Raw genomic sequence first — 27,791 nt, 5'->3', positions numbered from 1 at the left:
ACAACCAGTGGCACATTAGCCACTGGGCAAAGGGGTCTCGTGCCTGGGGGCCCCAGAAAAATGGGCACCCCCGCAACCCCACCCGCTCCATCAGCTTGCCCCACTCTGCCCACCTGACGTTCCTGCAGTGGAGCAGGGTTGAGGTGTGGGAGCATGCCCTGCTCCGTCCACCCGGTGCTCCTGCCAGGGAGCGGGGTTGGGGCGCGGGGGCTTGCCCCACCACACCTGCCTACCCAGCGCTCCAGCCAGGGAGTGGGGGTGGGGCAAGCCTCCCCAACTCCGCTCCCTGGCAGGAGCGCCAGGCAGACAGAGCGGGGCAAGCCCCTGCGGCCTGATCCCGCTCCCTGGGTATGGACAAAGTAAAAAATAAATCATGAGCTCAGGATTTGCCCACTAGTCAAAGTTGCAATATCAGTCCATTCACTGTTAGCAATATTTTGTTCAGAAACAAATCACAGAAGAGATTCTGTATTACAACAATGGTGACAGGATATGTGAAAGCTATCAGGTCTACCACTCTCCTGCTTTCTCTGCTAAAGCCAGTAAGCTTTTAGTACATTGTAAATCACAGGACATTGAAGCATGTGCAAGGAATACAGGATTGGCCTCCATTTTCCTCTCACACTTCTGCTTCCTTTAGCTCTATTGAAAGTGACAAAGCTCTGGAAATGCTTTTGCTGCATACCAGGTCTCATCTAAATGCTGAGAGATGTGAGTCATAGTGTAATGTGATGTGCTGGATATAAAACAAGCCTTTTAACAGACCCAAGTCATATACCTGCAGCCAATCTCAAGTTTCATCAAGATTAAATGTAGTTTATAAGGTCACGTGAATATTGTTTTACGGGCCAGATTTTCATAATTGCATGCCCCAAAATCTCTGTGTGTGATTACCATAATTCAGTGGTTCTCAACCTTTCCAGACTACTGTACCCCGTTCAGGAGTCCGATTTGTCTTGTGTACCCCAAGTTTCAACTCACTTAAAAACTACTTGCTTACAAAATCAGACATAGAAGTATAAAAGTGCCACAGCATGCTATTACTGAAAAATTGCTTACTTTCTCATTTTGTTTGTATGAAATTTTAGATTGTACTGACTTCGTGAGTGCTTTTTTTATGTAGCCTATTGTAAAACTAGGCAAGTATCTAGATGAGTTGATGTAGCACCTGGAAGATCTCTGCATATGCCTAAGGATACACTTACCCTTGGTTGAGAACCACTGCCATAATTATTATAATACCCATGCTAACTGCACGTACAAATGGCTAGTTAAATGTATACATAAGAATAGTCATATTGGATCAGACCAAAGGTCCATCTAGCCCAGCATCCTGTCTTCCAACAGTGGCCAATGCCAGGTGCCCCAGAGGGAATGAACAGAACAGGCAATCATCAAGTGATCCATCCCATCGCCCACTCCCAGCTTCTGGTAAATAGAGGCTAGGGACACCATCCCTACCCATCCTGGCTAATAGCCATGAATGGACTTATCCTCCATTAACTTATCTAGTTCTTTTTTGAACCCTGTTATAGTGTTGGCCTTCACAACATCCCCTGGCAAGGATTTCCTTTTGTTTGTTTTAAACCTGCTACCTATTAATTTCATTTGGTGACCCCTAGTTCTGGTGTTATGAGGAGTAAATAACACTTCCTTATTTACTTTCTCTACACCTGTCATGATTTATAGACCTCTATCATATCCCCCCTTAGTCATCTATTTTCCAAGCTGAAAAGTCCCAGTCTTATTATTCTCTCCTCACATGGCAGCCGTTCCATATCCCTAATCATTTTTGTTGCCCTTTCATGAACCGTTTCCAATTCCAATGTATCTTTTGCATACGGCATGCAGTATTCAAGATGTGGGTGTACCATGGATTTATATAGAGTCAATATGATATTTTGTCTTATTATCTATCCCTTTCTTAATGATTCCCAACATTCTGTTAGCTTTTTTGACTGCCACTGTACATTGAGTGGATGTTTTCAGAGAACTATTCACAATGACTCCAAAATTTTCTTAAGTGGTAACAGTTAATTTAGACCCCAGCATATTATATGTATAGTTGGGATTCCGTTTTCCAATGTGCATTACTTAACATTTATCCACATTGAATTTCATCTGCCATTTTGTTGCCCAGTCACCCAGTTTTGAGAGATCCTTTTGTAGCTCTTACCAGCCTGCTTTGGACTTAACTATCCTGAGTAGTTTTGTATCTGCTGCAAATTTTGCCACCTCACTGTTTGGCCCCTTTTTCCAGAGCATTTATGAAAATGTTGAATAGGACTGGTCCCAGTACAGACCCCTGGGGTACACCACTATTCACCTCTCTCCACTGTGAAAACTGATCATTTATTCCTACCTTTTTTTTCCCATCTTTAACCAGTTACCAATACATGAGAGGAACTTCCCTCTTATCCCATGACAGCATACTTTGCTTAAGAGCCTTTGGTGAGGGACCTTGTCAAAGGCTTTCTGAAAATTTAAGTACACTACATCCACCGGCTCCCCCTTCTCAACATGCTTGTTGACCCTGTCAAAGAATTCTAGTATACTGGTGAGGCATGATTTCCCTTTTCAAAAACAATATATTAACAGTATATCTGGTCATCTGCGGATGCATTTTGTTTGTGCAATTTTATGTAACTCTGGCACAAATTTTCCAACTTTGATACTGTAGCTTTCCATTTATTGCTTTTTTTACTATTGTTTTTCTAACTTGTTGACTTCCTTTTTCTGTTATCTCACAAGCTGTCCGTTTTCATTATAGCAATCATTACTTCAAACATGAACCAAATATGTAAACATTTACCTTTTCATGAATTCAACTCTCATAAGACCACAAAATATACCAGAAAAGTGGATTTCTAATGTAAACACGCTCAGTGACCCATAATCATATAGCCCCAAACTCCATTAAGAGCCAAACAAATGTTTACTAGCCCCAGAGCAGCAGCTAGGCCCTTCATATTCTCTAGATCTTTTCCCTTTGTTCTGTGGAACTAAAACCTCTGTAGGCAACATAACTCAATGACGTTCACAATTGGAGGGATATGTTTTAAAAAAATCCCTAAACAATCAACCATTTAAAATAATTCAGCATAGAAGTCAGTATGACTACACATTTCTAGAGTAGCAGCCGTGTTAGTCTGTATCCGCAAAAAGAAGAACAGGAGTACTTGTGGCACAGCTGTAGTGGGCTGTAGTCCACGAAAGCTTATGCTCTAATAAATTTGTTAGTCTCTAAGGTGCCACAAGTACTCCTGTTCTTCTTTTTACACATTTCTAGTGGTTCATTTCTAAATTCTCAGCTTCAACTATGATCTCATAAGTTAGATAAGAGTTGTCTCTGGAAAAGAAATCCCTGTAAATACCAATATGGCATAATAGGGTCTGCTTCACAGTAGAAAGTATTATCAATATAAAAGGGGGGGTAGAGGGAATAATTTTATACTAAAAGCTGTAAGTTCATTAACGAAGTTAAACTTCAATTGTTTGCAGTTTAATTTATTCCATGGAATGACTGAAAAATAGTTACTAATCCTGTTTAGTAGTTGTTGTTCTGGGAGATGCATTGCACATGTCCATTCCACTCTTGGTGTCTGTGTGCCCAGCGCACAGCCATAGGAAACTTGTTCCCACAGTAGTACCTGTTGGGTGACTTAAGCATCCTCTACTGTTCTGCATGCAGATATAAAGGGTAGAGTCGCCCCTAGCCCCTCTCAGTTCCTCCTTGGCGGAATTCCAATGCAAGGGGTAGGAGGGCAGGTCGTGGAATGGACATGTGCAATGCATCTTGAAGAGCAACAGCTACCTACTGGTTAGTAACAGTTTTTTCTTCTTTGAGTGATTGCACATGTGCATTTCACTCTTCATGACTCACAAGTAAGACTAACATTTTGGCTTGGATATTTTTATTAAAAGTCACAGACAGGATGTGGGCAATAATAAAATCACAGACATGTTCAAAAGGCCAGTGTTAGGGGGTAGCAACCAGGGCAATTGCCTGGGGCCCCATGCCACAGGGGGCCCCGTGAAGCTAAGTTATGGACAACGGGGTTTGGGTTCCAGTCACGGTGGCAGGGCTCAGGGCTTGGCTTCAATCCTGCACAGCGGGACTCAGGCCCAGGGCCAGAGCCCGAGCCCCATTCCCTGGGGCCAGAGCCTAAGTCTTGCCACCCGGGGCCGGAACCCAAGCCCAGCCATGCAGGGCTGAGTTAGTGGAATTTTGAGGAAGTTGCTGATCTTGTAAAATCACGACGTCTGTGACTTCCATGATTGACTTGTAGCCTACTACCAAGTCACGAATACATCTCTGATGTTAATGTGTCAAGCTAAATCTTCTGGGGACCACAGACATGGAATCTGTAGAGAATCCAGATGGGCTTCCCACCCAGGGCAGTTACATTTGTCACTACAGTCTATTTAAATAAACATTGGAGGACAACTTTTCCAATTCTAGCATCATCTCTGAAGTCTTGAGCAACAGCATAATGGGAAGCAAACATGTGGAATGAGGACTAACTTGCCACTCTACAGATGTCTACAATCAGAACCTGCTCCAGAAACTCTGCTCAAGTCAATATTGTGATCTTGTTGAATGAGCTGTGATTCTGCTCGGTGGGGTAACTTTAGCTAAGTCATAGCACGTGTATGCAGGAGGCTATCCAAGAAGAGATTCTCTGAGTGGAGACTATTGTCCTTTCATTCTGTCTGCCACTGCTACAAATAGTTGGGAGGACTAACAGAATCCTGGTCCTGTCCAGGTAGAATGCCAGAGCTCATCTGACATCCGGGGTATGCAAATACTCCTCTTCCCTGCTCAAATGTGGCTTCTGAAAGAATGCAGGCAAATAAATGAGCTGGTTGATACAGAAAGAAGACACTACCTTTGGAACAAACCCCGGATGAGGACCCAAGGAGACTTTTATCCTTAAAGAATATCATACAGAGAGGCCTGGACATTAAGGCACACAGCTTTCCTACCCTTCTGGATGAGGTGATGGCCATTAAAAATTTCACCTTCATTGACAGATACAGCAGAAAGGAAAATAGCCAAAGGCTTAAACAAGGCAACCCATCAGGGAACGGGGTTTGGGGCCTGAGGATACAGCTTGATTAAGGCCTTTCAAAAACCTTATGGACATGTTAGAGAAAAGGGAGCAATTAGCCACTTTAGGTTGGAATGCTGAAATAGCTGCCAGTTGTTCTTTTATTGAACTAACAGCTAAACCAGGTGCAATAAGTAGTCCAGGATATGTTGAACCAACGAATAGGACAGTGACACCCCATACTGGTGAGACCAAATGGAAAAAAAAACCCTCCACTTAGAGCGAACTCTCTCTTGTAGAAGGTTTTTTTTTACTATTTAGCAGGTTCTCTTGAACCTTTTTCAAGACTGTAAGCTTAGATGGAGTAGGCACCATGATCTTGGGAGATTAGGTCTGACTCTAGTGGAAGTAAGATTGGAGATTTCACTGACAGCACCAGAAGAGTGGAGAACCAATGTTGATGGGCCCCACACTGGAGCTGGGCCCGTCTTATCTTTATTGTTAGTAACACCCCATGAATGACCAGGACTGCAGGAAAAGCATAGAGAAGCCTGCCTGACCACAGTAGCAAAAGCTGTCAGGGAACCTGGACTGTGACCTTGTAGAAAGTAGAATTGCTGACTTTTCCTGTTGGTGTTTGTCGCAACTGGGTCCCCTTGGGGAATCCCCTACCGATGGAAGATGTATCTGGCCACATTTAGATAAAGAGACCACTCGTGGTGATATGTAAACAATCAGCTCAGGTGATCTGATAGATTGCTCAGGAAGCTTCTAGATCTATAAAGTTGGCAACACAGAGCTCCCAGATCAGAGTTACCTCTCGACAGAGTGGGGAGGCGTGGTCTCCTCCTTGCTTGTTGAGATAGAACATAGCTGCTGTGTTGTCTGTGAGGACTAAGAGGCTGTTTCCCTAGATCTGCGGCAGCAACACTTGGCACACCAGTCTTACAGCCTTCAGCTCTCTGATGTTGTGTCAAGCTAAGTCTTCTAGGGGCCATAGACATTAAGTCTGTAGAGAACCCATCCAAGGGAACTGTCTGTCACTAGCATGAACAGTGGTTCTGGATGGGAAAATGGAATGCCTACACATACATTGGCTGGATTTATCCACCAATCTAGAGATCTGGACAGGCATGTAGAAATCCAAGGACTTTAAGGTGGCTTTTAAGTCCTTAAGCCCATGGAGCCTGCTATCCATCTACACTGGGAACAGAGAAGGACCCTCAAATGGCAAGTTCTGAATAGTATTCTGGACTTCATAGGGGAGACCAAAGCACTGTAACCAAGAGGGTCTCCACATGGCAACCACAGATGTCATGGTCCTAACTGCCGAGTCTGCTGCATCCAGCCCAGCCACAAGCTATGTTCTTGAGACTAGTCTGCCCTTGTTCACCAGGGAAGAGAACTCCTGCCTTGTGTTCGCCGGAAGCAGCTCTTTAAACTTCTCCATGGAGCCCCATAAATTAAAATCCTAATGCCCCACCAGAGCCTGTTGGTTGGCAATTCAAAGCTGCAAATCCCCAGTTGAATAAATCTTCCTGCCAAACAACTTGAGCCTCTTTGCATCCTTTGATTTGGGGGTGGCAGCCTGATGCCCCTGTCACTCTCTCTCATTAGCTGCTGTAATGACTAATGACCCTGGAGGTGGGTCAGTGTAGAGATATTCGAAGCCTTGGGAAAGCACATAGTACTTGCGCTTTGCCCTTGAGGTGGGCGGCCATGAAGATGGGGTCTGCAATAGTGTTTTTATGGGCTCTTGTATTGCCTCATTAATTGGTAGAGCTACCTTGAAGGGACCTGCCATCAATAAAATGTCAATCGGGCAATGTGAAGATTCCCTAACCTCCTTGACCTGAATGCCCACGTCTACAGCCCCCTCTTTAACAATCCTCATCAGCTTTAAAATCACCAGGAGCGGGTGAAGTTGCCTCTGCAGAAACTGCCTGTCTGCAGAGGATGAGGAGGAAGCCAAGAGTGGAAGTGGTTGAATTTCTCCAACAGACTGTTCCTCTGCTTCTATGACCTCTTTCTAATGCCTGGCAGCTTGGTGTGCAGTCTCCCCCTGTCTAGATGAGAGCAATGAGCAGGCATAGTGAGAGGAAAATCTGGAAGCTGAAGGGAAACCCCCATGGTTCCAAAAAGGCCATTGATACAGGGCAGGAGCTCCTGATTACACAGAGCTCCTGATTACATTTCCATGGCAGCATTATGGGTTGTGAGGATCTCTGAGGGGACTGGAGGGTCCTGCTTCAGGCTTGTGAGACATAACATCCCACTCCAAGACCAACTAGAGAGATTTCCCTTCCTCCAACCATGGAAAAGGCAGTTCCCCTCGGTGCCAGGGACTGGTGCCGAGAACCCGGGGATGGGAGGAACCCCGCTATCATTGCTGGCTCCCCCCGGGATGGTACCAATGGGCCCACTCTCTGAGAAGTAGGCAGCTGGTGCAGTACTTCAAGCTGAACTGCTGGAGCTGGTGCCAGATGGGGCAATGGTGCCGAGGGATCAGACTCCTGCACTGTTGGAGACTCCAGCACTGAGAGGCAGAGCAAATTCCTTGCTGCTGCAAATGCCTCCTGTGTGGTCAGCATGGAGATCGCTTCTTGTTGCTATGCCGATTAAGTTGATGGTGTCACTTCTGGCACCAGGCTCAATGGTGCCCTTTGCAGTGCTGGAGACAACAGGGCCATCTTAGGAACTGATTTGGAGGAGGAGTGGTTAGATTTCCAATGCACTCAACTCGACTCCTTGCCCCTCTTCCTAGACTTGGAAGGTGGCTATCTTTCCCTAGTCAGAGCCTCTTTACAAGTCTTATATTTCTTCCTCAGTATGGCTGGGGGGAGATCAGTGCTGGGACTCCAACAGCACTGGAAGTGTGCTTCTCACTGAAGCTGCAGCACTCGGCACTGAGTGAGACTGGGACTGCTCCAATGGTGGGCTGAGTGCCGCTTCAATCAGCAGAAATTTCAGCCTAGCCTCCCGGTCCTTCTCTGTTCTAGGTTTGAATTCCCAGCAAACTTGGCACTTGCCTTTCACATGTATTTCGCCCAGGCAGTTCAGATACCTATTGTGCTCACCAGCCTGGGCCTGGAGCAAGAAACATACGGCTTGAAACCTGATGACCGAGGCATGCCTCAGTGCTGGCAGCAGGACTCCGAAATGGGAAACAACAACAAAATCGAAAAACTCTATTTTTGTAAAAAACAGCTAAAACTTACTAACTGTGCTAACTATACTAACTACTAAATTAACTATATTATACAGAACTGAGAGAAACTGTTCTGGCAATGAACAGGAGATCCAACGACTGCCACAGGCAGTAAGAAGGAACTGGGGGGTAGGGGGAGGGCGGCTCTGCCCTTTATACTTGGATGCAGTGGCATGCGGCAGTAGAGGACACTTGAGCTTCCTAACAGGTACCACTGCAGGAAAAAGTTTCCGACAGCCACACATTGGGCACACAGACACCAACAGTAGAATGTACATGGGCAATTGTTCAAAGAATAACCATTTCCTGCAGTTAAAGAAGCAGTGTCATAAACAGATAGTTAAGGGTTAATGCCTCTTTTACCTGTAAAGGGTTAAGAAGTTCACCAAGCCTCGCTGACACCTGATGAGAGGAACCAATGGGGGGATAAGATGGTTCAAAAGGAAAGAGGGAAGTTTCCTTTGTTTAGAGTTTAGTTTCAGTTTTTACCAGAGTGGGAAAGATCCAGAAATCAGCCTCTTATCGAGTAGTGAGTATTAGTGAAGGGAATAAATAGGTTTATGTTTATTTTCTTTGTAACTTGTCTTGGGCATTAGGGAATAATCAAATTGGGTAATTTTTGTGTAACTAAGCTTTTGCCAGGGGAACATCCTCTGTGTTTTGAATCTGTTGTCTGTGAGATCCGCTGGTATGCTATCTCCCAGAGGGTTTTCTTTTACCTTTCTTTTCTTTAATTAAAAAAGTCTTATTTTTAAGAACCTGATTGATTTTTCCTTGTGTTAAGATCCAAGGGGATTGGATCTGGACTCACCAGGAATTGGTGGGGGAAAGGAGAGGAGGTGGTTAAATTCTCCTTGTGTTAAGATCCAAGGGTTTGGATCGGTGTTCACCAGGAAATCGGTGAAGAAGTCTCTCAAGGCTACCCAGGGAAAGGAGTTAGAACTTGGGAGTGGTAGCAGCAAAACCAGATCTAAACTGGTAATTCAGTTTAGGGGTTCACATACAGGTCCCCATATCTGTACTCTAAAGTCCAGAGTGGGGGTGAAACCTATGACAAGCAGTTATTAGCCATTTTAGTGGGAGAAACACAAAATGTAGTTCTGATTAGAAACTGTGAACAGTAGGTAATTTAGTATTAACATGATTACAATTTAATTTTAAATTTGTATCTGTGACAATGTAGTAATTGACTCACTTCTCTAAAACTGCTACTACAGTATACTGTCTAATGAAGATAGTTTTGGTCACACAAATATGTTAAAGCAATTAAAGATATTAAAAAGATAGATGTCAAAAGAAACTGGCAAGACTGGTGTCTAATTTTGAGTGGTTTTGAAATATATGAATACTTACATAAACGTTATGCTAAAATACAACCTCTAAACATATCAGCATTCTATCTACAACAATGCAGACAAGGAGTAGGGAAATGTGTATAGTTCTCAGGAGAACCTACCATGGACAAGAAAAAAAGATCACAATTCATCTCTCACTGATGTGAGTGGAAGGTCTGCCATTGATTTCAGTAAGAGTACAATCAGATCCTGCAAAGGGGGACACGTCATGGTGTACCTTCATTCAAATGGAGAAAAACAAATCATGTCAAACCAATCTGATAGCTTTCTTTGATAGGATAACGAGCCTTGTGGATAAGGGTGAAGCGGTGGATGTGGTATACCTAGACTTTAGTAAGGCATTTGATACGGTCTCGCATGATATTCTTATCGATAAACTAGGCAAATACAATTTAGATGGGGCTACTATAAGGTGGGTGCATAACTGGCTAGATAACCATACTCAGAGAGTTGTTGTTAATGGTTCCCAATCCTGCTGGAAAGGCGTAATGAGTGGGGTACCGCAGGGGTCTGTTTTGGGACCGGCTCTGTTCAATATCTTCATCAACGACTTAGATATTGGCATAGAAAGTACGCTTATTAAGTTTGCGGATGATACCAAACTGGGAGGGATTGCAACTACTTTGGAGGACAGGGTCATAATTCAAAATGATCTGGACAAATTGGAGAAATGGTCTGAGCTAAACAGGATGAAGTTTAACAAAGACAAATGCAAAGTGCTCCACTTAGGAAGGAAAAATCAATTTCACACATACAGAATGGGAAAAGACTGTCTAGGAAGGAGTACGGCAGAAAGGGATCTAGGGGTTATAGTGGACCACAAGCTAAATATGAGTCAACAGTGTGATGCTGTTGCAAAAAAAGCAAACATGATTCTGGGATGTATTAACAGGTGTGTTGTGAGCAAGACACGAGAAGTCATTCTTCCGCTCTACTCTGCTCTGGTTAGGCCTCAGCTGGAGTATTGTGTCCAGTTCTGGGCGCCGCATTTTAAAAAAGATGTGGAGAAATTGGAAAGGGTCCAAAGAAGAGCAACAAGAATGATTAAAGGTCTTGAGAACATGACCTATGAAGGAAGGCTGAAAGAATTGGGTTTGTTTAGTTTGGAAAAGAGAAGACAGAGGGGACATGATAGCAGTTTTCAGGTATCTAAAAGGGTGTCATAAGGAGGAGGGAGAGAACTTGTTCACCTTAGCCTCTAAGGATAGAACCAGAAACAATGGGTTTAAACTGCAGCAAGGGAGGTCTAGGTTGGACATTAGGAAAAAGTTCCTAACTGTCAGGGTGGTTAAACACTGGAATAAATTGCCTAGGGAGGTTGTGGAATCTCCATCTCTGGAGATATTTAAGAGTAGGTTAGATAAATGTCTATCAGGGATGGTCTAGACAGTATTTGGTCCTGCCATGCGGGCAGGGGACTGGACTCGATGACCTCTCGAGGTCCCTTCCAGTCCTAGAATCTATGAATCTATGAAATAACATCTCTAACCTAGGCATATAGCAGCCTTACATTTTGCACCCGTTTGTATCCAATATATCTTTTAAAGTAGGGCTGTCAAATGATTAAAAAAATTAATCACTATTAATCGTGCAATTAAAAAAATTAGTCGTGATTAATCATGCTGTTAAACAATAATAGAATATTATTTATATAAATAATTTTGGATGTTTTCCACATTTTCAAATATATTGATTTCAATTACAACACACAATACAAAGTGTACTGTCTCACTTTATATTTATTTTTATTATAAATATTTGCACTGTAAAAATAAAAGAAACAGTATTTTTCAACTAATTTAATAAAAGTACCATAGTGCAATTTCTTTATAATGAAAGTTGAACTTACAAATGTAGAAATATGTACAAAAAATAGAAATAATATAAAGTGAGTATTGTACACTTTGTATTCTGTGTTGTAATTGAAATCAATATATTTGAAAATGCAGAAAAACATCCACAATATTTAATACATTTCAATTGGTATTCTATTGTTTAACAGTGCGATTAAAACTGAGATTAATCACGATTAATTTTTTTAATTTTGATTAATTTTTTGAGTTAATTGCATGAGTTAACGGCGATTAATTGACAGCCCTATTTTAAAGTCAATATATTATCTATAAATACAATAGCTTAATTCCAAATACAGAGCCTGATTTAAAGCCAGTTAAAGCAATGAAAAGACTTCAACTTGTATACAAACTTAAAGACCCCTTACCATACAGTCAGATCCACACAGGTACAAATGTCCCCACTATGTGAATCTGATTGCAGGATAGGTGCCTCCATGATTTATAAACAAAACATACTCTAATGGGCATCTCCTCGGGTGGGGAAAATCATCATAGTTACGTCAATCCTGGCTGCAAGTTAAAGCTAGAAAAGTTCATATTAGAGATAAGGCATACACTTTTAACAGTGAGGGTTATTAACCGTTGGAACAAACTACCCAAGGAAAGGGGTGAATTCTGTCTCTTAATGTATTCAGATCAAGACTGGCTGCCTTTCTGTAAGATTTGCTTTAGCCAAACCCAAGTTATTGGGTTCAATACAGAGGTTACTGAGTGAAATTCTATGGTTTGTGTCATACAGGAAGTCCGACTAGATGGTGATATAATTAACTCTTCTGGCCTTAAAATCAATAAATCTATGAATGGAGCTAGGATGATTTACACCAGCTAAGGTTTGTCCCCTTAATATTTGTAGAGTTAAGAGTGGAGCCAGATGGATTTTCAGATTAAAAAGGGATAATATCTAATTTTTAGGTGCAATATGTGATGTATCCAGATTGCTTTTTTTCTTTGCTGAACCAGAAAGAGATACAGTTAAGATTTTTAGGCATAATATTTGAGCGTTCGTGACTGTATTCCCTTCAAAAGCACTTTTCTTCTACCGTCTTTTCACGTTCTTATGATTTTTTTAAAAAACAATTGTTGCAGTGCTAGGGAACTTACTATAAAATAATAATGACATAATAATAAAAACAGTTCACAATTTACTATGTGTCGGATGTAATATGTAGAATGTATATTTTAGGTGTTGGGACATATGAAAAGGTGCCTGCTTGTCTGTCAAGAAAAAAGAACAGCCAGGCAAACAACTTGGTCAGCAATCCAAACAGGTAAAAACTGAGTCAGCAACCTAATCTTAGTGTTAGGCAGAAAAGTGTTTATACAATATATAATTAACTTTGTAACAATAGGAAATGACTGCCTAGGAAGGAGCACTGCAGAAAGAGATCTGGGGGTCACAGTGATCACAAGCTAAATATGAGTCAACAGCGTAAGGCTGTTGCAAAAAAAGCAAACATCATTCTGGGATGTATTAGCAGGAGTATTGTAAGCAAGACATGAGAAGTAATTCTTCCGCTCTTCTCTGTGCTGATTAGGCCTCAACTGGAGTATTGTGTCCAGTTCCGGGCACCACATTTCAGGAAAGATGTGGACAAATTGGAGAAAGTCCAGAGAAGAGCAACAAAAATGATTAAAGGTCTAGAAAACATGACCTATGAGGGAAGATTGAAAAAATTGGGTTTGTTTAGTCTGGAGAAGAGAAGACGGAGAGGGCACATGATAACAGTTTTCAAGTACATAAAAGGTTGTTACAAGGAGGAGGGAGGAAAATGGGCTTAAATTGCAGCAACGGTGGCTTAGGTTGGACATTAGGAAGAACTTCCTGTCAGAGTGGTTAAGCACTGGAATAAATTGCCTAGGGAGGTTGTGGAATCTCCATCATTGGGGATTTTTAAGAGCAAGTTGGACAAACACCTGTCAGGGATGGTCTAGCTAATACTTAGTTCTGCCTTGAGTGCAAGCAACTGGACTAGATGACCTCTTGAAGTCATTTCCAGTTCTATGATTCTATGAATGTATTTAAGGCAAGCACTTGAATGTGGGTGTGCACTTGCATTTAATCCTATGCTGTATCCTGTTTCAGTGGACTGATCACTCACTGAAGCAGTGAATAAACAACATACTTCTTCAGATCAAGAGTCAGTCTGTGAACCTGTTCTGGGTAGCGGGAAAAAGAATTGGTCAACACTATGACCCTTCTAGTCAGTCACACACCTGAAAATATCACCATGATCACAGCAATTTATTTAAAAAGAACAACAACCGATATCTAGAACAAGTAGTCTAGAATAGTGGTTCTCAACCAGGGGTCCAAGACCCTCTAAGAGCCATGAGTAGGTTTCAGGATAAACCCAAAATAAACCAGAGCAGGGCCTATGTTAGACTTGCTGGGGCCTAGGGAAGAAAGCTGAAGCCCAAGCCCTGCCACCCAGGGTTGAAGCTAAAGCCTGAGCAACTTAACTTCGCGGAGCCGCCTGTGGAGTCAGGCCCTGAGCCACTGCCCTGCTTACTACCCCCTAATGTCAGCCCTAGCTTTAAATCTACTGAATATGGAGAAAAACAGTTGTTGTGGCACAAGTGGGCTGGGGAATTTTTATAGCATGTTGCGGGAGCCTCAGAAAAAAAAGTTTGAGAACCCATGATCTAGAAGGCAGCCCTTCCCAAGTGTTACACCTTCGCTACAAATTATTAATCAGCCTTCATTGTTTGGGAATTATTTTGTTTATCCAATCATCTGGGAGAAACGTTCCTTCAAAAATAGGATCAAATGAATCAATTGAAAATGTCCATAGGTCAAATGCTGCCTTTTCGTTGTCCGTAGGAACAATGTGTGCCTGTTTATGCTTTCCCACCCCGCCCCCATCTTGAAATGCCCATATGAGAGCTGTATGCAGAGTAGTTGTAGCCATGTCAGTCCAAGATATTAGGGAGACAAGGTGGATGAGGTAATATCTTTTACAGGACCAAATTCTGTGGGTGAGAGAGACAAGCTTTCAAGCTGAAGAAGAGCTCTGTGGGGCTCAAAAGCTTGTCTCTCTCACTAACAAAAACTGGTCCAATAAAAAAAAAATCACCTCACCAATCTTGTCTCTCTAATACTAGAGCTGGATGAACAATTTCCACCTAAATAGGTTTTTGACAGAAAATTGGGGTTTCTGCAAAAAGTGTCTGTTTTCTGCAGAATTTATTTTTTTGTTAACCCGCCTTCTCCCTCAAATCCCTAAAACTGAAATATTTCTATGTGAAGATGCTACCGCGTTACCTCATGGGATTTGTACTTTGGTTGCCTTAGGTCCCCATTCTCATCTACGGACTGGGCTCCCAGGATAGACCACATCCCCCATGATTCGCCATGGCCTGGGACTTTCATGCTTGGAAATGGGTGGTGGTGCATCATGGCACTGTGGTGCATGGGAGATTGTAATTTGCTCCGAGAGCGCATAAGGCACCCACAAAACAATTCCCAGGAGACACCGCAGCAGCATTTCTGAACTGATTTTTTGGAGGATTTGCCTAAATATTTTTAGTTTTGGCCAACAACATTTTTTGGTATTTGAGTTCTTGCCCCCAAATATAAATTTTTCTATTGAAACCCCCCTCATTTTCCAACCAGCTCTAGTGAGTAGACTCTTCATCATGTGATTCAGAGAACATGCAAAGTGCCACTGGGGGGAATCAGCCTAGCCTTCTCCCCGGCATGGCCTTTGTCAAGCAGTCTGCCCTGAAAACTGCTCGACATGCAACTCTCCCATTTTCTATAATAGTTTCTCTTAGATAGTGCTTTGCCTTTTAAAATTAAAAGTCTGCATTTCAGGAAATGCAATTTAACCAGGAAAACAGTATAATAGTAGGAAAAAGCCCTTTCACAGCAGTGGAGTACAGTACTGTATACAGATATGTGCATGAGTCTTCCTTATTTCATGTTGTTCAGGGGGTCCGATTAAAAAACTGGACATTCCAGGGCATTTTTTTCCATTGAGCACACATAGTAAAACCCACACATGACATGACCATTGGGAAAGGAAGCCATGTGTGTCCCTATCCAATTCCTTCTGCATCTGTGACCAAGTTCCCCATCAGACACCCCAGCCCAGATGCAAACAAGCTGAAAGGTTAGCAGGGCATGGTAAGAAGCAACACAACTGACACTGAGTTGGGAATTCCTACAAAAAGATCTATGGTTTTCCTTACCTTACTAGTCTGTGATGCCAGACCATGAGGAAGCAATACAAACTAAATAGGGAAGGAGGTTCTGCCTGACAGAGAGGGCAGGTAACCCCCCAACAGCTTCATTATTAGGGTTGTCAGCAGTTTGGCAGTGGGGACAATAGATTGATAGAGCCCTATGTGACTGTTGAGGAATATCAAAAAAATTAATATGCACAAAAGACACATTGTCGCATATGGGGACATCTTGATTATGCTGCAAATTCCTCATAACTAAGAACAGACTTCCCTTGCATCACCATCCAGAATCTGGTGGACTGTACTTGATCAAATATACGGATAGGTTCCAGTGACTAGCTGGGAATACAGAGCAGTGAGGTTACCTTAATAGGTCTCCCGTCCGGTGTAAGTACCTCTTCTGAAAGTTCCATCATCTTCAGAGCCATCAAAGCAATGGGTTTCGCATGACTAAGGCTCTTCCTATGGAGCCCTGCTGCAACACAGTATGCATCACCTATTGTTTCCACCTGCAGCAATCAGACAAATCAAATGTAAAAGTATGATAATGAGCAGAGATCTGTGCCATTAGTTATCTGCAATCACAAAATGTTGCTTAAAAACATGTCAGCAAAATATCAATAAAAAAAGCAATTAGACAACGGAGCATAATTACCCGAGTTTGCAAACAGGCATAGTCAAAACCTGACATCTCATTGCATAGTTGTTCATCATCATCATCAACTGCAGAAGATCATTAAATCTAGGACAATGTGCACTATCAAATGAAATATGATAACATTACCCCACAGGAAAATAGGATTTTCTATATTAGAGTTAGACCAAAAACTAGTTACAGCTAAGAGCTGGTGCCACCATTTATTCTGCTGTGGAGTAAGACTTGTACTAAGCAGTAATAATTCATAATTATTATTTACTCTAGTTGAAAAATACATTAAGATGAGAGTTACAGGAGCCTAAATGTTTCCATAAAAAAAAAACAAGTGAATAGTACATCACTTATCATTAGAATCTTGTTTCTCTTAGGGCTGGGAGTATTCAAGAGAAAGGATTTTATAGCTTACCATAATTTTTGTTTCTCATAATCACAGACCCACTGGTACTAGAGCTGACTGCTGGGTACTGTCTGCCTGTCTGTCTACCTAGGTATGCAGCTCTTCTGAAACCTCTTATTTTTGTATAGGATATTTAGGCTCTCTCTACTTCATAGATTACCTGAGCACCAGTTCCCTGCCTCAGACCAATGAGTGCAGCAGATTGCGTCTCCTACCCCTTAGCCTCACTGTTCCTGATGGGAAGCCAACTTACTGGAGTAAGGGGTGCAGGGGAAATTAAGGGAGCTCTCTGGCTTAGGACAAAATCAGCCTATGAAACCAACAAGCCCTATAATCCTCCAATTATACTGACAGAATCACCCTTTGCAAATTTTGTCTACCCACACTTCTGTAGCCACCTCCCTGCACAATCCTTCGGTGCACTCTCAAGCAGGCTTGGCTTAGAAGCATGAATGTAGGTTTTACTATCCACCACCAGTTTCTTTCCCTCCCCTCACTGCAGCTCTATTAAGAGAATGGCAGAAAAGCATTCTGCAAAGATTAGCATGAGAGGAGAGACATAAGTGCTGACTGTAGAGCTGCCCTGGCAGCCACTTTGTGCCTGGCCCTTTTGTCCCTGGGATGTCTACTTATATTTTGTCCTCAGGGTTGACAGGTAAGAAATCAAGACATTCAACTTGATTAATTTCCAGTCCTGATAAGGCACCAGCATAAGACAGACTTTGAAATCCCCCCACTACATCTGATCATTACACAGGGCACCAATCCAGAAGGTCAGCTGACCTTAAGGTAGGTAGAGAATCATCACACCAGCCAGGTCACCAATTACAGTATCCTGTTCTGGGGAAACGGAGTCCAACAAAATATATAGAATTCAACATCCCCAGAAAGGAAAGGGTCTTCAGCCTGCCTCTAGGCCCCTGGAGGTGGTATGTCCTTGACTCAGCAGCTTACAATGTATCTATCCTGTCCAAGTAGGGAAGTAGAGAAAAGGGGCTGGTATGGGAGCCTGGGCCCTCTCTCTCCACCAGGCTCCAACTCAGGGCCCTGCAAGAGGCAGTAATAGCAAACACGCCAGAGCACTTTGGGGATGCCTCCATGGACCACTTCTTACCTCCTGCTTCCCCACAGACCTCAAAGTCCTTTGCTTAAAATCCAACAGAAAACAGTAAAAACAACAGACTCTTCAGCTCAGCTGGGCTCAGCCGGTGGTAGTCTTCTTCTTGGCAGGCTCGCTCCAGCTTCACAATGGTCAAAGTTTCTGGGTTGCATCTGACTAGGGTCTATCACATTCTCCGTCTATCCAGAGTTTCAGGCAGGCTGCAGTCCCTGATCAGTCCCCATCTCCAGTCAGGCTCCCAGCTCAGAACTCAGGCTCCCAGACTTCTCTCACTCTAGCCCAAGAGAGAAAGAACCCTCTCACCTGAGTTTCCTCCCTGGATCTAGGACCTGGGGTAACTGCTGCTTGCAGACCCCTCCTTTGCAGTAAGGACTTCTGCTGTATCCTTCTTCAAAAGCTTTCAAAATAGGTCTGTCCTCCTATCCCCTCTGTCCCCCTTCTGAGCTTTCTGGCTCCCTTTCAGGCTTCTCCTCTAGCTGCAGCGGGCTCGGCAAGTGCAGTGGGGTAGCATCACCTGGGCCTGAACTGCTCCTTAACCCCTTATGTCCCAGTGTGGGGTTTGTACACCTCATCATAGGATCCCACAAGGGAGAGCAGAGGACCAGCAGAAGGTGGGGAAAGCTGCTAAATCTCTTCCCTGACTTCAGGAAGTTCCTGGAGGTACTTGCAGATGGAGAAGACAGCAATTGGTGTTCACTCATGGCAGCCATTCACTGCAGTAATACATGTGGGGAGCCACTATTCTGTCCACTCACTAAAATAGCAGAGCTCTTTTCCCCTAAACACCAGTAGATGTGGTAAGTAGACAGAGACTACAGGGCAGGAAAGGCAGTAGCTAGAGACACTGAGGAGGGAAGGCAGGACCACCAGCAGCAAGGAGAGAGAGGCGGGGCTTAGAATAGATATTTTATGTGTATGGGAAAGGGGAGGGGCACAAGAGCACCACTTTAAAGTCATAACAAGGCCTGCTCTGAATGTGTGTTTAAGGACCCATTTGAATATTGTGATACTTCTAAACATCGGCCTCACAGAGAAACAAGGGCAGAAAGGCCAACAACACTACCTTAAAATAAGAGAAGACAACTGGACTGGACCCAGATCGAAGAAATTACAACCTAAGGAGCTGAGATTGGGCTATCATAATAAAAAAATGATGGCCAAATTCTGTTCTTTTTTTACAGTGGTGTAAATTCAGAGTAACTCCACTGATGTCAGTGTAAAGAAGAAATTTTGGCCCATAGACTATTTTTTTTTCTTGTAAAATTTAGATACATTTATTTTGTCAGAGACTTCCCCTCTTTGGAAATATCCATTGATATGTAAGTAAAATTAAGGACCAAATTACATTCATATATGTTCACTCAAAGGGCGCCCATATGAGTGCAGAACTGAGTCAACAAAAATCAGTGACAAAACCTGCCCAGTTTTGAAACCTCCCCTACATGGAACAAATATTGGATTAACAGAAGAACATAAGAATGGCCATATTGAGTAAGACCAAAGGTCCATCTATCCCAGTATCCTGTTTTCTGGCAGTGGCCAATGCCAGGTGCTTCACACCTGGTGCAGAATAGGTAATCATCAAGAACCATCACCTGTTGCCCATTCCCAGCTTCTGGCAAAGAGAGGCTAGGGGCACCATCCCTGTCCATCCTGGCTAATAGCCATTGATGGACCGATCTTCCATGAATTTATCTAGTTCTTTTTTGAACCCTGTTATAGTTTTGGCCTTCACAACATCCTCTGGCAAAGAGTTCCATGGGTTGACTGTGTGCTGTGTGAAGAAATACTTCCTTTTGTTTGTTTTAAACCTGCTGCCTATTAATTTTATTTGGTGACACCTAGTTCTTGTGTTATGAGAAGGAGTAAATAACACTTCCTTATTTACTTTCTCCACACTAGGCATGATGATTTTATAGACCTCTATCATATTCCTTCTTCGTTGTCTCTTTTCCAAGCTGAAAAAGGAGATCTGCTCCTGCAGGTTTTCTGCATGTACTGTCAGTATGAGGGAATCAAGCTGCCTGGTGATGATCACAGTTGGGAAATGAATGGGACATAAATATGATCACTGGAGTATATGCGACTCCATCCCTTAATGGCCCTCACTGCTACCAAGCTCCTCTTGCATTAATGGTGAAATGTGAAACACCAAAATTGCTAAGACTGCCCTTACAGGTGGATCTGGTATCAATTCCTACTGTGAAAATTGCCTAACTCTTTTTATTATACCACCATTGTCAGCTGCTTATAACTTTGCCAACCTTTAACCATTTCTGCTGAAATGTACCATGCTAAGTGTCTGCCTCTGACTGGATTTTTTTTTTTTTAATTCTCTCATTTCCTGACTTCTGAGTCCTTGATTTTACAACCTTCATATTCTTTTAACATAGGATTTTGTATGTGCCAATATATAAGAATAGTGTAAACATGCTGCATTTGCACGACAGTGTTCAGAAGAGCCTTAAATCAACACACTTTATCTTTCTAGACAATTCCTTCCTTACCCATTGCCATTCCCACAATTCTTAAACAAGACTATAGTTTTATGTGTACAGTATTATGAGGCATAACAAAGGTGGAAGCCAGCTTCCAGCTATTAGCCTGCTCTATGTATAATTTATTATTAAATTTCTGTATTTAATTAACCATTGATGGTAAAGATTTTAAAATAGTTATATTGCTATATACAAACCTGATCTAAAGTCCATTGGAAAGGTTCAGATTGATTTCTGTAGTCACAGGTAAGGGTCATAGTGATTTCTGTAGATTTTGGATCAGGCCCTCAGGTTTAAATACATAAATCATTGAAATAGTTTTGTGCAAATCAGCAATTCTGTTCTAATCTTTTGCTGTAGATCCTGAAACTACGGTATGTAGAGATGGAGTGTGGTCTCCCTCCCTGACAGACGGGGAGAGAACTGCAACTGCCCCCTGGTGGGCAGAGCCAGGATACCCACAGCTGCCCCGCTGGAAGCAAAGGGGTGGGACAGAAACTGCAAATATATAACTAAACTATAACTATAACTATATATACATATATAGCCGGCCGTCCAGCTCAGTTGGGGGATTGCTGCCAGAGAGCAGTACGTCTCCCTCCTACACCCTCTTTGCTGGAGCCTGGACCTGACGGAGTCTGCTACAGTTCCAGAGACCCACAGGGATTGCTGGAGCTGCCAGACACTGAGGACACCAAGGAGCTGTTGGGGCTGCCACTCGCCATTTATCCCAGTGAGACCGGCAACAACCTCAGAACCCAGGTACCTAGGGTGACCAGACGTCCCGATTTTAGAGGGACAGTCCCAATTTTTGGGTCTTTTTCTTATGTAGGCTCCTATTACCCCCCACTCCATGTCCCGATTTTTCACATTTCTGTCTGGTCGCCCTATAGGTACCCCCGGACGGAGAGTGTAGGAAGGCGCCTAGGGAAGCCGAATAGGGTTCGGCTGTGTTACTAACTGCCAGCTGGGCAGCATGTTGTGGACACATTTCCCTGCTGACCCAGTGGCTGACCACTCTGCCACTCTTAGGGCCCTGGGCTGGGACACAGTAGAGCGGGTGGGCCTTCATCTCCTTACCCCCTGCCACCTCACCCCTGGGGGGTGACAGCCTCCCCACCTTTAGGCCAGGAGGCCTGCATTGGTGTGGTCCCCGCCCAAGCTGGGATGCCACAAGGTTTTTCTGTCTCTCTTGCCAGAGAGCTAATCTCCTCCTAGACTGCTGGGCTGCTCTGCCTGGCAGGCCAGTGCTATTACCTGATCATAGAATCATAGAATATTAGGATTGGAAGATACCTCCGGAAATCATCTAGTCCAATACCCTGCTCAAAGCAGGACCAACCCCAACTAAATCATCCCAGCCAGGGCTTTGTCAAGCTGAGCCTTAAAAACCTCTAAGAATGGAGATTCCATCACCTCCCTAGGTAACCCATTCCAGTGCTTCACTACCCTCCTAGTGAAATAGTTTTTCCTAATATCCAACCTAGACCTCCCCCACTGCAACTTGAGACCATTGCTTCTTGTTCTGTCATCTGCCTCTACTGAGAACAGCCTAGCTCCATCCTCTTTGGAACCCCCCTTCAGATAGTTGAAGGTCACTATCAAATCTCCTCTTACTCTTCTCTTCTGCAGACTAAATAACCCCAATTCATAAGTTATGTGCCCCAGCCCCTTAACCATTTTCGTTGCCCTCTGCTAGACTCTCTCCAAATTTGTCCAGATCCCTTCTGTAGTAGGGGGACCAAAACTGGACACAATACTCCAGGTGTGGCCTCACCAGTGCCGAATAGAGGGGAATAATCACTTCCCTCAATCTGCTGGCAATGCTCCTACTAATATAGCCCAATATGCCATTGGTCTTCTTGGCAACAAAGGCACACTGCTGACTCATATCCAGCTTCTCGTCCACTGTAATCTCCAGGTCCTCTTCTGCAGAACTGCTGTTTAGCCAGTCGGTCCCCAGCCTGTAGCAGTGCATGGGATTCTTCCTTCCTAAGTGCAGGACTCTGCACTTGTCCTTGTTGAACCTCATCATATTTCTTTTGACCCAATCCTTCAATTTGTCTAGGTCACTCTGGACCCTATCCCTACCCTCAAGCATATCTACCTCCCTCCCCCCTGCCAGCTTAGTGTCATCTGCGAACTTACTGAAGGTGTAATTCATCCCATCATCCAGATCATTAATAAAGATGTTGAACAAAACAAGCCCCAGAACCAACCCCGGGGCACTCCGCTTGATACCGGCTGCCAACTAGACATCGAGCCGTTGATCACTATCTGTTGAGCCAGACAATCTAGCCAGCTTTCTATCCACCTTATAGTCCATTCATCCAATTCATACTTCTTTAACTTTCTGGCAAGAATACTGTGGGAGACCGTATCAAAAGCTTTGCTAAAGTCAAGATATATCACATCCACCACTTTTCCCATATCCATAGAGCCAGTTATCTCATCATAGAAGACAATCAGGTTGGTCAGGCATGACTTGCCCTTGGTGAATCCACTTTGACTGTTCCTGATCACCTTCTTCTCCTCCAAGTGCTTCAAAATGGTTTCCTTGAGGATGTGCTCCATGATTTTGCCGGGGACTGAAGTGAGGCTGACCGGTCTGTACTTCCCTGGGTTCTCTTTCTTCCCTTTTTAAAATATGGGCACTGTATTTGCCTTTTTGCAATTGTCCGGGACCTTCCCCGATCCCATGAATTTAACATAGGATTGTTGCCCCGCCCTGATGGAGGGTCCTTGGTAGACAGATTCTCTACTGCTCTGCCTGACTGCAAGCCAGAGCCATTAATGGATTATGCTTCCACCCTGATTAAGGGCACCGGGCCTGTAGACTTACAGCGACCCTGCCCAACCGTGGGCCAGAAGCATTACCTGTGTGCTGCCCTGCTCTGGCTGAGAGCTGGGGCTCACAGACCCAATTGCTGCCTGGCCTGGGCTGCAGGCTTGGACCTATTAACTGTTGGCTAATTCCCCCAGAACGGAGTTTCTCTAGGAGTATTGCAGGGAGAGGGTGTGGTCTCCCTCTCTGCCAGATGGGGAGAGAACCACGACTGCCTTATGGGGTAGAATATGGAAACTGCTTAGTAGCACACAGCAACAGTGCATAAGCACTGCAGAAACAAAGAAGGATATCTTGTCCAATTGAGAGTTCAGTCACTTTATATTCAGGTTGTATGTATCATTAATAGATTTTTCAGACAGGAGCAGTATGGGATATAGATAAAACATCTATTAATCATTTGTTTATTCCAATTATAAATGGAACCTTAATACAAAGTGTGATTGAAAATTCAGTACTGTAGGCAGGATGTAAGTTCCCTAATTAGAATAAGGCCGAAACATAGGGGCTAGTACTCAATCTCTTGGAGAAAGTGCCATGGGATCTTTAATAACTGCTAATGGTTAGGCCTTCCATTATCCTGATAATCTAAACGAATGGCACCTTCAGCCGCATAATGTCCCCTATTACAGTGCTGACTCAGTCCTAACTCAGAAGGGAGCAGGGATATAAGTAACAACAACTGCTTTCGCTTACTTCGTCATGAATTAGCATCAAACATTAACTGAATGTGTAAAGTAATAAAAGAACTAGAGTGTCACACACAATTTCCCAGGCTTCTTTACATAGGGGAGTAAAAAAGCACATCTTGTGTTTGAAACAACAAACCAAAGGAAGTGATAAAGATTTCCATCTGACACGCCTGAGAATCCCGATGCTCTCGGGAATCTATTAAGCACCTTTTTCAAAGTGCTGTTTAGAAATAAACATCGCAAAATGTAATCGCAGAGGTCACTCTTGTGGGCTGTCTGATGTAATGTTCCTTACAGACAAAACAAATCCACTGAAGGCAGGAGCTACTGGCTGCTGTGGTGGTCCTGCCCCTCTCAGCAGGTTCTCCGTAAAAATGTAATCGACAATTTGGATTAACACAGTTGCAGCCGAGCACTTGTCACTATTTTTCTTAAGCACAGTGAATGAGCACATGTGGATTTTTTCTTAAAATGGATTTAAATTATACCTACCTCAAAAAGACCAGCAATAACCTCTTTGCTGAATATTAAAGAGAACCAACTGTAAAAGAATCTGGTCTGACAATTCAAAACTCTCTCTTTCTGGAAGAAAACCTGCACTTTACAGGTTTTCCCTCATAGATTCCCTTCCTCCCTCTAGAAGGGTTCAGCCGGGTTCGACCCTCTCCAGGGTGGCGGGGAACCAGACCGCCTCGCTACGTCCGTTGGGTTATTTTGGGGGAACTAGCCTGGCTGTGGGGTTTCACACCGTGGCAATGGTAGAGACCAACAAACAGCTCTATTCCACAGACCCAGGCCCTAGTTCAGGGCAGGGCAGCTCAGGCCCTTTGGCCGGGGTGGAGCAAACAGTTTTAACTCAAGCCCTAGCCTGGGTCAGGGCGGGGCAGTAGAGAGTCTATGGCTCAGGCCCTTAGGCAGGGGCTGTGCAAACAAATGAGTTCAAGAGGCCTAGGCCCTGGCTTCGAAGGGCCTGGGAGACGGGAGGATTGCCACCCACACGTTGGGTGCCAGGGGGGACGCAGGCCCACCCACTCCACTGCGTCCCAGCCCGGGGCCCTAACAGCGGCAGGCAGCCTGCTGCTGTGTCAGTGGGAATCCTGGCCACAACACACTGACATGGGCTCTGGGTGTGCTGCAGCCAGACTAGGGTCGGCTGCCCTCGGGCTACTTCCTACCTCTCCCTCTAGAGGTACCTGCGTCTGAACAGTGTCCTCCACGGAATCAAGCACCATGGGCTCCTCAGGGTACTCGGCAAGTGGTAGGCTTGGCAGCTCCTCTGCGTAGCTTGCCACAGGCAGGCTTAACAGCTTCTCTGGGGTCTGGTCAGCATCAGGCCTCAGCTGGTCTAGCCAGTCCTTGGGTCGGTCGCAAACTGCAGAAGTCTCCCCACTGGGAGCTAGGCCACAGGCGTCTGGCTTCTCTGGTGGCTGGGCCTCTAGTGAGCTGTGGAGTTGGGCTTTTGTACTTCCTGTCCTGCACTCTGACCTCTGGGGGGCGGGCACAAGCTCCACTCGCTCCGCCCACTTTGGCGTCCGGAGGGGCTCGTTCCTCTCCGGAGCAGTGGGGAACCAGACCACCTCGCTACACTCCCTTAGAAATCATTTTGTACTATAGTTTACTGACAACATCTTCAGTTTAGTTCCCAAAATAATCTCAAAGATGTGTAGATACTTTCATATCATACTACGGGTCCATCAAGCCTAGTAACTTTCTTCTTCACTCTGAGCATCTAAGGGTACGTCTATACTCAGCGCTGGGGTCTGATTCCCAGTCCAGAAGACATACTTACACTAGCTAATGCGCCAAAATCAGAGCGTAGTCACAACAGCACCAGTGGCAGGAGAGGCTAACCGCCCCAAGACCCTAGGCTCATTCTCTGCATAGCTAGCCCATCCCATTGCCCACACTATCATGGCTACACTCTATTTTTAGCATACTATCTCGAAACAGTTCAAGTATTTGGGGGCAATCATCACTGATGAAGGATCCAAGGCACAAATTCAGGCAAGAAATGCACAAACAGCAGCAGCAGTGGCAAAGCTAAAGCCAATTTGGAGGAATAAGAATATCTCCCCGGAATCCAAACTGAAACTGCTGCATGCCCTGGTCATCTCCATTTTTCTGTATGCGTGCGAGACATGGACCCTTACGGCAGAACTTGAACGGAAAATACAGGTAGTAGAGATGAGATACTTCTGTAAAATCCTGGGCATCTCCTACTTCGACTACGTCACTAATGAAGAAGTCCACAACATCGTTACTCAATGCGCTGGGTCATATGAAGACCTCCTGACGACTGAAGAAACGCAAGCTGAAGTGGTACGGCCGTGTAACAAGATCATCTGGCCTATCCATGATCATCCTCCAAGGGACAGTACAAGGGAAGAGAAGAAGCAAAAGAGGTAGACAGAAGAAGAGATGGATTGACAACATAAAAGGGTGGACGGGAATGGACTTTGCGGAGACTCAAGCTCTGACACACAATCGTCAGGGGTGCAAACAATTGGTTGATTGCTCATCAATGATGGTGCCCCAATGACCAATGAAGTTATTGGAGTGATGATGATGATGATGATGATCTTGATGAGGGTTAGCATTAGTATGTCATCTTGAGCTGCGAATCACAGCCCAGCTTGAAATGTAGACATACTCCAAGCTAGTCTTCTAAATTCTATTTTGTAAAAACGAAGATATCAAGAAAAATGTGACTTGTCTTCATACAAAGTTAACTCCAGTTATAACTCATGTTGCCCCAACATGATTCCCTTCCACACACAAAACCCCTTAAACTTGAGGGTGGTGGTGCTTTTAACTCAATTTGGTTGGCCTGTTGGCATGTAGGTTAACATCGAGTTAGCACAACTTGTCAGCTGCTAACATGACCGCTCTGCAATGTAGACTCAGGCTAACTCCACTCAAGTGATGCTTCTCTTCCAGTGCCTTCCCACAGTTGCCTCCATGTACCCAGGAAGGACAGACAAGTTCTTCAACAATTTACTGGGAAAGAATCTATAGAGCTGCTCAACTTACGGCACTGCTGAGATCCATGACATATGCTCCCGGAAGTCTATTGTGACAAATGGGACTACAAATTTACCTGATTTGTGAGCTCAACTGTAAAAAGTATGTAACAATGCATGAGATGTTACAGCAAGTTCTGCAAGGTTTATCTTAAACATGTGCCACAGTTTAAACTTGTGAATAATTCCACTGAAGTCAATGAGGTTACTTTTGTGCTTTAAACTAGGCATGAGTTTACAGTTTGCTGAACCAGGGCCTTGAGTACAGAAGAATATTACTACACTATTCCAAGAAAATAACGTAACTCAGATGTTGATTACTATAAACAATCTGCATCTGTTTCTATTTCTTTGATTCCCCTTTGGATTGATACCCATTTTTTAAAAATTAATTTCAGCTTCCAGCTGGGACAGATCATGTCCTTGGTCTCATGTGTTTTTGTTATCTAAGTTTGTGTTTGCATTTCCGCTTAAATAGGTATGTGTTCATGGTTATTGTCATTTTAAATTGGCAGTGAATTTGGAATCTTGAGCAGTTTTCTTCCACTTCAGCAGTCCCTTTTCGAGCCACAGTACACAGAGTGGATAAAATACATTTAAATGAAGGTAAGTTTATTATTAGGAAAAACAACAAGGAGTCCTTGTGGCACCTTAGAGACTAACAAATTTATTTGGGCATAAGCTTTAATGGGCTAAATCCTACTTAATCAGATGCATCTATTATTATTAGGCTGTTTCTTATCATTTATAAGTAGGCTTGAAAGAATAAGATTTTTATTGGTAAACATCAGTAAATGTCAATTTCACTATACACACAGAAACCAACAAAAATATTCCCATGATAATAACAGAAATTTATAGATAGGCAAAGTAAGAAAAACCCTAAGAAGTTCTCTAGCAGTACTT

At 43.7% G+C, this 27,791-nt stretch overlaps 1 protein-coding gene across 2 annotated transcripts in view; it reads right to left on the bottom strand.

The window, feature by feature from the left end:
• GUCY1A2 (guanylate cyclase 1 soluble subunit alpha 2) overlaps positions 1-27,791 on the bottom strand; it is a 327,535-nt gene that overhangs the window by 128,568 nt on the left and 171,176 nt on the right. For both annotated transcript variants that reach the window (XM_065581517.1, XM_005289980.5), the window contains exon 6: positions 16,021-16,164. In XM_065581517.1, the coding sequence (XP_065437589.1) occupies positions 16,021-16,164 (144 nt within the window). The remainder of the gene's footprint in view (positions 1-16,020; positions 16,165-27,791) is intronic.

Source organism: Chrysemys picta, chromosome 1 (genome assembly GCF_011386835.1).
Source record: "Chrysemys picta bellii isolate R12L10 chromosome 1, ASM1138683v2, whole genome shotgun sequence".
Taxonomy (NCBI): Eukaryota; Metazoa; Chordata; order Testudines; family Emydidae; genus Chrysemys; species Chrysemys picta.
Note: the sequence above shows the minus strand (reverse complement) of the source record. Positions and strands in the feature narration are given on the sequence as shown.